Here is an 11726-nt window from a genome sequence, read left to right as displayed (position 1 = left end):
GAAAATATGAATGTACCCAAACAACCACAATCCACCACCAAATGCATCCATTCTCTCCTTTTCCTCTCCAAAAACTGCTTGCAGCTGCTGATCAATGCCCAAGAATGAGTCGCAAACTTGGGCTGACAAAGGTTCTTTCTTGCATGCATCCTCATAGCTCCCCCTTCAAAGTTCATGCATTGTCAAGTGAATCCAAGGAAATGAAAGAATCGAAGGCAACAGCATCAAGATTGCAATCTGAGCCAAGGCATTGATTGAGAGCTGGCATGGAGTTGCTGGTCCATTAGACAAGTTACCTCAGCCAGCTGTAGGAGGAGGGAGATCCGTGGATGAGGCTCCATGTTTGTCTTCAGGCAAGGAAAAGAAAAAGAAGGGTGATTCAGGGAATAAAAATTCCTTCTTTTTGTGTGTGTGTGTGGGGGGGGGGGGGGGGGGGGTTGGTGAATTATTTAAAACCTACCTATATCCACATGAAATCAAAAAATCCTCCGATATTAAAGAAGGCTGTGAAGGGGAGGGTGGGATTACACGAAGAAAAAGGCGCTCTCTGTTATTTTTCACAAGAGTCCATATCTGAAGGACAGAATTCCCATATATGACATATGTATCAATACAAGATTCACAATTATCCAGAAAAAGATATTAATTTTGCTCAATGTAGATGAGTTCCTTCCTCTCTTCACCTTATGTGCCATCAAGTCCCATAGTTGTAGTACCCCATATTTAAACCTATAGCATCTACAATCCTATCAACAACATGAACGATAGAAGTCTACTGAGGAAGAGTATGCTCAACAAACTTATCAGCAGTACCAAGTACAATACCCCCGATAGAGGATTCATTGGCATATTTGCATGATCTACTGTAGTCACTCCTGCTTGCTTAGCCATGCTTTCTTGAACCTATAGCTCCAACTTGTTAGTTGTAACCTTAATTTCAGTAAGATTTTCTTCCACTTCTTTCATCCTCTGTTTTGGATAGTCCTTATCTACAGATGATTTACCAGTCACAGTCACCTAAGATTCTACATAAGACGGAGAGAACTCATCCAACCTTGAAGAAGCAGCTCATCTTCAATCAAACCTCCAGAATTAGTTGTTATGGACATCTTTCAGCTCTTCCCGGACCACCAGAATGTTCAACGATACCCACATCTACCAACTGAAGGGTCACTAGACCCTCTACCAAAGAACTGTGAAGACCAAGCTAAGGCTCTGTGTGTCAAAATGGTAACGGATTATATAAAGAGTTTGAATTAGAAACCAGCCAAGAGGGGTTCCCTTCTTTCAACCGAGGCAGGAACAACATCACCAACTTCTACTGACTGCGTAGATTGAAGACCTAGCTTCTGATGCAAATCCAACAGCAAATGTTTTGAGTTGTTATCATTTACTTACAGTGGATATCCATGAACTAGGGAGTTCAGAAATCACATGAGTTCTGATTCGCTTTTTCCTCTATGCTCTGCTTCAAGATGCGTTATATATATAGCCTGTGTGTATGTGTGTGTGCATTTGCGGAATCCTTGTTCCCCTACAGATCTGAGCTGTCTGCTTATTGCTCTCAGACTAGTAGTTTGCTATCATATCTGAAGCTGAAGCATGAAACTCGTTTGCAACTTCTGGGTGATGAACTGAAAATCAGCAGAAAAAGAACTTACTAGGTTGCCTGGGTTTATAAGTTGTACCTGCAAGTGTACACCTTGAGCAAGGGCCAAACCATTAATGACACCCAACTTTGTTCCTGGACACTGAGCATACATAGATGCTGACCTCTCAAATGGTAGCAACGTTCATATAGCCCTTAGTGTATTAGTTCCTGTACTCCAAGGCTCCATCAAGATGCCCCAGGCATTACAGAGAATAAAAGGTTTCAAAAGTCAAATCAGCGTTGAGAAGCCCAGCAAATGTATACATCTTCCCCATTAGGTGTAACAAAGGCCAATGCCTCAACAGGACTTTCCTGAGTTATAGTGGGTATCTCTTCTGCTGTGTCAGGTCGTGCAGACAAGGATGGAACAGGCATTTGCTTCCAATAAATTTAAAGAAGCTTCCCCCTTGAATAACAGAACACATAGGCTGACGGGCTAGACTTCCCATGTATATTTTCATTCTTCTATACACGAGCACCAATAGGACCTGAGAAGGGGACCTGTTAAGTGAAAGACTTTCAACCTCCCTCATCCTGGGGCAAATCCCACATTGGAACCCTCCACTTGGCCTCTCTCGAACCCTGGTGCAGCATAATGCACATTTGAGCCACCAGAACTGAAACATCTAATTGGTGCAATGGCACCATTTCTCATTATGGGCATCTTCATTCTGAACGTCAATCCTCTTCCAATTTGAGAGTCTTTCTCTTTGTCCTCTGGACCTCAACTTGATGATGATTTGCTATGACAAAGTGTGTCAGACAGAGGGATTATGAAAAACCCCAGTTGTAGTTCAATTGAAAGGGAACTCCATAAATCAGTTTACGGCTGGGGATGACAGGAATCCCCATTCCAAAGAGATACACTCTATGTTAGATGACGTCGCAGAAAAGTTGAAGGCAGTGAGCTTTGTCTCTAGAACTAGCCAAGCATTGCATAATGCCGATGAAGAAGAAAAAGATGAGAGCTAAAGTCAGCATAGGAGAACCTAGCTATCACCTTTGGGTCATCCATACAAATCCTGGAACTCCTATAAGTGTAGTGAAGAATCTTCAAGTTGATTGTCATGTAGCAACAAAAATGATTTCGAAGATTTAAGACGGGGAGATTGTCAGAGATAGGATCCACTTCCATCATTTTAAGGACTGAGCTTGCATGTCACGGCAAATTGTTGGCAAACAAGAAACGAACTATGACCCATCAACTGCTAGTAAATGTGACCTTGACATCTGGTACAGATCAATTATTGGGGAAGGTTTCTTCTTTCAACTATCAGGTACTGTATGAGCTAGGTTGAGTTGGGAGAACAGTTTGATTTTCACCTGAACTTATTCTTGGCCTTTCTAGCAATTAATTATTCTGAAATGCTATGCTGCATTAAGTCTTGATACACAGTAGAAGCACATACACAATTACCAAAAATCAGAACAAGAACAAGAGCCCTCATTGAAATGATGGAAACGGTTGCAATCTCTTGCTATTATAGTTCTATTATAATACTTAGAGACCATCTTCATGAAAAGATGGCAATCGTCACAGACACGTAGATTTTTAACAATCCGAATTGGAGCTCTGTGATGAGTACTAAGAAGACCAAAAGCAACAGCCAACTTCTCACTATGGTACAGAAGTGATTGCTCCTTCCCAACAAAGTCAACATCATGCAAAGCAGCTGATGTCTCAGGTACATATCCTTTGGTCTTTAATGTTGAAGCTATCTGGTCTAACATTTCATATACCTCTTTGCAACGAGAGTGATCCTGGTCTCCAGCAAAGAATTCATAGATATCATTGTTCACCTCAATTGAACTGCACCCAGGCTTCTTAATCACCCCCCTTTCCTTCATCATTTTCCGCAATTTTGCTGCTTCATTCCATCTTCCAGCCCGAGAGTAAATGTTTGCCAATAACACGTAGTTCTCACCACTTTGAGGCTCTAACTCTATAAGCCTAATTGCTACTTGTTCAGCTAGCTTGACATTGCCATGAATCCTACAAGAGCTAAGCAAGGTTGCCCACACTACCGGATGAGGCTCCATTGGCATACTCTCCACAAATGCATGGGCCTCTTCCAAGAACCCTGCACGACCAAGAAGATCAACCATACACCCGAAATGCTCCATTTTTGGTGTCAGTCCAAATTTTGCAGTCATCATCTCAAAGTATTTCCTTCCTAAATCTACCATACCCACATGGCTACAAGCCTTCAATAGCCCGACAAATGTAACATCATTGGGTTTGATCCCTACGCTTGTCATGTACGTGAAAACCTTACATGCCTCTTCTGCCTTCCCATGCATTGCCAAAACCTCAATCATCGTGCTACATAAGAAGGTATCCTTCTCGATGGCTTCATCAAAAACTCGCTGTGCATCCTCCAACCCTCCACATTTTCCATACATATCTATCAGCGCCGTGTTGACATAAACATCCATCTTGATTCGAAGCCTACGAATATAAGCATGAATCCACTGCCCCAAGTCCGAGGCCCCAAGATGAGAGCATGCTGAAAGCACGGCAACTACTGTTACCTCATTAGGCTTGATATCCCCAACTTGCATCATTCTGAACAATTTCAATGCCTCAGTGAATAGCCGGTTATGCATATAACAGGTTATCATAACATTCCATGACACAACATTTCTCTGTGGCATCCCTTCAAAGAGTCCCCTGGCGGCCTCATACTGTCCAACTTTGGCATAGCCCGAAAGCATAGAATTCCATGAGATAATGTCTCTCTCCGGCATTTCATCAAACAAATGGCGTGCGGTAATTATATCCCCAGACTTGCAATACATATCGACCAGAGTGTTCCAGGAAGAAACATTCTTTACAGGCATCTGATCAAAAAGATGTCTGGCGCTACTAAACTCACCGCATTTGACGTACCCAGCCAGCATGGTGTTCCAACAAATCACGTCTTTGTCTCTCGTTCTATCGAACACCAAGCGCCCGCAGTCGGATAAACCACAGGCACAGTACATATCGATAAGTGCGGTCCTTACGATCACCCTCGAATCAAAAGCTGTTTTAGTGATTAGCCCGTGCAACTCTTCCCCGACATGGATCATGGTTAGGCTAGAAACTGACCTCAGAACACCAGGAAATGTGAAAGAATCACAAGGGACAGAACGATTCCGCATGATGGAATAAAGGCGTAGAGTTTCGAGATGGGCTCCTGTTTCTGAGTAGCCTTTGATCATGGCATTGTAAAAGAAAAGCTTCGGTTGAGGGGTTGCATCAAAGATTTTACGCGCGTAATGCATGGAATTGGAGAGTGAGCAGCACAAAGAGGAGCTGCCCAGAAACAAGATCGTTGCCGGTGAGGCCGGTCTTGTAGATATGGGCATGGAGGGCTTTGAGTTGTGGTAAGGTTCTGGGAGATTTGAGAGAAGTAAAAAGCCACTCTTCTTGGGTCTTTTGGGATGAGTTCTGATCTTCCAATCTGTGAAGTGGGAGAGGAGAGACGATGGAGGAAGACAAGCAAGCCATATCGCTACTAAAGCTATAGAGTTTGCTGTGATTTAGAAGCTCCACAATCAGTGTCAGCTTTGATATCAAATGGAACCGAAATTAATGAAGCCCTCTCCAGGAAAAGACAAAAAAGCATTTTTGTAAATCAGAAACGGCTGTTGTTTTTACGAGAACAACCTTAGATTCTTTTTGTGCCCATCGAACTGGTTAGGTGACTCTCCCAAATGAATGTCTGTGTGTTCGACCAATGGCGGCAAGCGTAAAGTCTCTGCTCTCAGTTTCGACCTCTCATATCCATTTTTATTCTTCTCTACGTGCGAAAACTTCCTCGGCGAAACTCAGATTTCGAAGCTCTATTCCGAAGATGGCGATGGTTGAGTCTGAGAGGGTTCTTCAGTCCAAAATCATCGATTCTCACTTGCATGTCTGGGCATCTCCTGAAGAGGTGAGAACACCCAATTTTGAAGAAACCCTATCCTGTGCTTAATTTTGTTTGTCTCGTTCTTTCTTCACCGTTTTTGTTTCTTTTTATGGATAGGCTGCGGACAAATTCCCATATTTCCCTGGCCAAGAACCGTCATTACCAGGAAACGTTGACTTCTTGCTCAAGGTTATTTTATGCGTTTCTTTCCTCAAAATTTTCTTCATCTTTGATGTTATATTGCAATACTGCATTGGCTAGACTAGTGGAAAAGCTAATTTGCTTCATTTAAGCATAGAATGAGTCTACGGTATTGAGGATCTTCTTGACTGTAATTTGTACATTCTCTTTAGATGGGCTTCAGAGCAACCTGGATACTCGTGATTCTGTTTGTTTTTCAAATTCCAATTAACAAAATTGTTTTGTTTGCTTCTGAAAATACATTTCAAGATGGTTTTTATTTCCAATTCTGGTGACGTGAGTAAGTGAGTTGGAGGCCTCTATACTCTATAGCCAGTTTTTGTTAAAGGCTGCAGATTGCCAACAGGAGTTTATAACTAGGCCTAATATATAACATATTGTGCTTGCACCAATTCATTTTAAGGTCATTGTGATTTTTCCTGGCAACAGCTCTTTCTTCCTGGTCCGACCTGTATCATGGAGTGACAACTGTATTTACTGAGTATACAATACAACATGATTTTGGATTTTGTTCATTTTATATTTTAGATAATTGTATATTTTCTGTATTGAGATCATTAATTTCATCATCCATTTGATTTTCTTGACTTATGTCTATTTAGAGAGGTACTGTTACATGTATATTTGTTATTTCATCATCCATTTGATTTTCTTGACTTATGTCTATTTAGAGAGGTACTGTTACATATATATTTGTTAAATTCTTGTGGATTGTACTGAGGACCAAGGATTGAGTTCAAACTTCAATTACCAACCAAGTGGATGCCACATTTTTTTTCTTCCTGTGGTAGATGCAAAAGAAAGGAGGGGGTCCATACCAGCTAAATCACTGGTTTTGGCTGACTGTTGCAAAGACTGGAATGATGGAAGAAATGCCCTAACAGGCCTTAGGGGCAAGAGACATATCCTGGTCTCACTTTTGGCTGGTGGTTTTGCTCTTCTTGTTATATTCTCCCTCATCAATAGGACATTATTATGACCACTGGGGGCAGGGCATAACTGTATATTAAGTTGAAGTGCAAATACTGATATTTATGTGCCCATTGGTTTTCCTTTGCTTGCTACCGCAGTGCATGGGAGAGGCAGGAGTAGATGGTGCTCTAATTGTGCAGCCTATCAATCATAAATTTGATCATTCCCTTGTAACAAGGTCAGCAAACTCTAAGCTCACGCTTTCCTTCCTTTCTCCAAAGAAGCTGAATTTTGAATCCATGTCTGATATCAATATCATTACCTGCATCCATCTGCTATTTTGCCTATCTGTTTGTTTATACCTTGCTGAATTAGTGAACCTTTTAATGATATACCTGCCCATGACACTGATTAAAGTGTTGTATTAAAATTCTGCACTTCATGCATCATGTGCTGAATGTCGTCTTTTAATTGAAGTACCAAGGCTGCAGATGATTTGGGTCATCTAAATATGCTGGCATATATACCAACTTCAACAGAGTTATTTTGCTAATTATATTTGAATGTTGATGGTTTTTAAATCTTCATAACACAATTAATGCTGCCATTTGCTGACTTGTCATTTAATCTGTGATGTAGTGTCCTTAAGAAGTACCCATCCAAATTCGTTGGTTGTTGCCTTGCGAATCCTTCAGAAAATGGAAATGGGATTAGTGAGCTTGAGCATCTCATTTTGAAGGTCATTTCCATAACATAACTTCATCAGACTGCACCCCCCACCCCAAAATTTCAATCTCAGGAAACTCACTCAGTGAATCATGTTGTACAATAGGATGGGTACCGTGCTGTGCGCTTCAATCCATATCTTTGGCCTCCTGGTCAGCAGGTATTTGTTACCCTGGCTTGTTTCTTAATTAAATTGCTTTGTTAAAGACAATAAAAATTGGCAATTTTTTTGTTGGAACCAAAAACTTGTTGCAATAAAGATTCTAGCATCCACCTCTCTTTTTCTCATCGTATATTTTTATTCCCTATGTTGTGGGAAGTACTATCCCAATTGGCATAGTTAAGCTGCTTCCTAGGTTTCCCCAGAAATTGCATATTTTGCGTGGGTGATTGCCATCTACTGACCTTTATGGAATCCGACATTATTGTCCGCAAGGATAGATTTATGATAGTCCTATGGAATATACCGCTGGGGGGGGGGTCCATCTGATCAAGGTTTCTGATTCCCTTTGTATGTACTGCAGATCTATGGAATAAAAGTCTCTTCCTGTTTTTTACCATGAAGCAAGTATTTATGTAGTTATAATTCCTCCGTGCAGATGGCAAATGAAATTGGCAGAGCAATGTTCTCTAAGGCTGGAGAACTCGGAGTTTCTGTGGGTTTCATGTGTATGAAGGTATTTAATTAGTTGATGTTTCTGCATATGAAATTAATGGTTCTATGTTCTGGTTAACAAATAATAGTTTATATTATTTTGTAGTAGTTGGAACAGGTCTAATTATTCAATTCAATTTTTCTATTGCTGTTATTTTCTGTTTCGATTTGTTTTATCCTGTTGAGGTGGACCCCTTAGTCTCCTAAAAATTTTCCCAAACAAGTAGTAGAGCCTTTACATAATTAGTTAGTCACTTGGAGATTATTCTCTGCAGGGACTCAATCTTCATATTGCAGAAATTGAGGATCTTTGCTCAGCTTTCCCTTCAACAGTTGTGTTACTTGATCATTTGGCTTTCTGCAAACCACCCACGTCTGTTCTTTGTTATATAGTCGCTTTCTTTCTTTTGCTTCTTTTTGGCATTTAGTTCATAATTGAGTGTGTTAATTAATCAAACTTATGCTTCTTTTTGACAGAAATGGTGAGGAAGAGAAGACTTTGTCTGCTCTTTTAAGGCTGGCTCGATTCCCTCAGGTATATCCCTCCCACAAGATTACATAATCTGTCAGACATAAGAAGTTGAACTTTTCTTCTTTCTTTTTTTATTCCCACTCCACCCCCCCCCCGGGCTTTTCATGATCAGAAAACACTGGATATTTATGAAATGTTTCTTCTTTCCATTGATTACCCTCTAATCTCAGGATCCTTTTACTCAGCATTTTAACTGCATGTAAAGCTGAAAGCAGGTAAGGCAGTTGTTATGTTCTGTCAATGAAGATAGGGCAGGTGGGGTTTCATCTGCTTCACCCCATAGATGGTCTTCCAGGCCTTATGTTTTTCATTAGTCACTATGAAGCTATTTGTCAATGAGTAAATCTAGAGATCTGCTTAAATATGCCACTACAAAATCTGTGTATTGGTTTTGAGCTCATAAGTCATATGTTGAACTAAGGCATAGTTCTTTAAGACCACCATTCTGTTCTGTATAGAAATGAACTATCATTTGACGAGGTGTATGTGAAGCTCAGCGCTTTGTTCTGGGTGTCACGGAAGCCATTTCCATATTGACATGTTTTTTCATTGCTTACTATAGCTATTCATCAATGAGTATGTCCAGAGATCTGCAAACATGTGCCACTACTAAATCAATGTATGGGTTTTGAGCTCATAAGTCATTTGTTGTACCAAGGCATAGTTCTTTACGACCACCATTCTGTTCAGTATATAAATGAAATATCATTTGACCAGGTGTATGTGAAGTTCAGTGCTTTGTTCCGGGTGTCACGGAAGCCATATCCATATGAAGATACATACCAGCTTCTTTCCCAAATAGTGTCAAGCTACGGTGCAAACCGTGTCATGTGGGGCAGGTAGAGTTATCTATTTTGTCTTCTTTTTCTTTTTTGTTTGGGAAGAACAGGGGGAAAAGCATTTTAACTTCTGCAGTTGCGAATTTATAATGGCAGTGATTTCCCATACGTTGTGCCCGAATGTGGTTATAAAGAAGCAAAAGAAGCTGTGTCTATCATTGCCAGTCAAGTGCCATTACCGAGTTCTGATTTGGAGTGGATAATGGGGAGAACAGCAATGCAGCTCTTCCAGGGTTCATGGATTGGTTCATAAGCACCCCAGGCCAGCAGAATTATGTAAGTGAATGAAGCTGTTCTTTTGGAACATTGATTCAGAACCTTTACACAACTTCTTAGGCAAAAAGTTTGTTTTACTATTTCTAGCTTTGGAGTTATGCTTTTGGTTTTTTCTGTTTTTAAGAGTGCACCAGATTCATACTACGTTGGTGATCATGAATAAAGTCGGAATCTGTTGTTTTATTTTAAATTTTTTAGGTGGCCAAGAGCCAAGTGTGTTGTGGGATGTTCCAGGTAGGTGAACTAGATGTTGCTTTTGAGATCTATCATTTGAAAGTTGAATCTTCACATTAATTTTTGCTTTTAATTAAGTCATATCCAACTACTTTTAAGTGAGAGCACCACCATGGCATCCACTGGAACAGATCAGAACTCACATGTTATAACCGAAAGGTCTTTGCAAGTAAGCCATTTTCTGTTTCTCTCTTTGCCATGCATTCTGCAACCACGGTAGATTGCGGAATCAAGATCCATAATCCAACTAGGGAAATTCCCGGACCTGCGTTGCATCATCGACCCAGATTCCTGCTTCCTCCTCTACTAAAAAGATGCACCCAGTTGATCCAGTCGAAGCAAATCCACTCCCAAGTCATCAAAAACCCCTCGTACCAAACCAACAATCTACTTGCCAAACTCGTATCCTCATTGCTGGAGTCATCCCAAATGGACCATGCTCGCCGAGTGTTCCATGAGATGCCGGAGCCATCCACCCTTTGTTTTCAGCACGATGGCTAAGGCGAATGCTCTTCACGGATCTCGCAAATACGCTATCGAACCATACGTCCAAATGAGAAAGCAGGGGCTTGAACCCGATAATTTCACCTTCCCGATACTTCTGAAGGCCTGTGAGAATCTCAATCAAGGGAAAGGAGTTGATGCCCTCATTCTCAAAGGTGAAGGCTTTTCGTCCGATATATACTCTCAAACGGCCTAGGTTGATTTTTTTTTCAAGCCATGGTGATTTGGGGAGTTCCCGGTTGGTGTTTGATGAAATGGTTGAAAGGAATTTGGTTTCATGGACTGCATTGATCGCGGGCTACGTGAAACATAAGAGGTACAACGAGGGACTGGCTCTATTCCGTCTCATGCAAATTGCAGGAGTTGAGATAAATGTGCTCTCGTTAACGTACTCTCTGCTTCCGCCCACCTTAAAACTTTTGAGATGGGGAAATGGGTACATGGTTATACCGACCTGAATGATATTTTCTTGAATTCTAGTCTTGTTACTGCCTGTACATGTAGTGTGGATTACGTTTGAAAAGCTACCTGAGCGTGGTGTCTGCACATGGAATTCAATATAAGAGGACTTGCAATGTGTGTTCGTGGAGAAGAAGCACTCTTAACAGATTTAAGGATATGGTAGCAAGTCGAGCAAAACCAGACCACATAACATTCATCGGAGTCCTATCAGCCTGCAGCCATTCTCAACTGGCAAACAAGGCTAGAGAGTACTTCAACACAATGAAAAGTGACTTTGGGCTTGAACACAACATAAAACATTATGGATGTTTGGTAGATCTCTTGGGGAAGTCAGGGCACTAGGGACGAGGCTTACACGGTCATCAAAGAGATGCCCATTGAACCTAATGGAGCTCTGGGGAGCATTGCTTAATGCCTGCAGATCCTATGGAAACGTCGAACTAGCTGAGGTTGCAATGGAGCAGGTTGTGGAGTTGGAACCCTTCAATGATGGAAACTATGTGCTCATGTCAAACGTCTATGCCGCCAAGCTTCAGTGGAACAATGTTGCTAAGTTGATGAGAAGATTCATGACAGAGAGAGCGATTCTGAATACCTCAGGATATAGCTCAATTGAGAATGGGAACACCATAGGTCAGTTTTTGGCCGGAGACGGCAAGCACCTCAATTCCAGAGAGAGATACTGTGTTCGAAACTGCTTTCATCATTTCTAGGATGGTGATTGTTCCTGCAACAGTTGCACCTAACATAATTGAGTGAGAGGTAGCAGAGCCCACCACTTTTAGCAAAAATGCAGACTCATACGCAAGGTACGAAAAAGCGCTCTATGTCGCTGTGT

General features: G+C 41.3%; 1 protein-coding gene and 2 pseudogenes across 1 annotated transcript; 2 read left to right on the top strand and 1 right to left on the bottom strand.

Annotated features, from left to right (window-relative positions):
* Positions 1-524: 524 nt before the first annotated feature.
* LOC149006276 (pentatricopeptide repeat-containing protein At3g62890 pseudogene) lies at positions 525-5144 on the bottom strand (annotated as a pseudogene).
* A 148-nt stretch (positions 5145-5292) lies between these two features.
* On the top strand, positions 5293-9920 carry LOC149006275 (catalytic/ hydrolase). The gene is made up of 10 exons (XM_089165747.1): positions 5293-5571; positions 5665-5736; positions 6819-6898; positions 7300-7399; positions 7493-7546; positions 7986-8063; positions 8317-8414; positions 8519-8576; positions 9291-9412; positions 9509-9920. The coding sequence occupies exons 1-10, from the start codon at positions 5374-5376 to the stop codon at positions 9663-9665; spliced, it is 1017 nt and encodes a 338-aa protein (XP_089021873.1). The 5' UTR covers positions 5293-5373; the 3' UTR covers positions 9666-9920.
* A 165-nt stretch (positions 9921-10085) lies between these two features.
* LOC149006274 (pentatricopeptide repeat-containing protein At2g02980, chloroplastic-like) lies at positions 10086-11601 on the top strand (annotated as a pseudogene).
* The last annotated feature ends 125 nt before the right edge of the window (positions 11602-11726 follow it).

Source organism: Hakea prostrata, chromosome 8 (assembly GCF_041222555.1).
Source record: "Hakea prostrata isolate BN-2017 chromosome 8, UWA_Hpros_2, whole genome shotgun sequence".
NCBI lineage: Eukaryota > Viridiplantae > Streptophyta > Magnoliopsida > Proteales > Proteaceae > Hakea > Hakea prostrata.
Note: the sequence above shows the minus strand (reverse complement) of the source record. Positions and strands in the feature narration are given on the sequence as shown.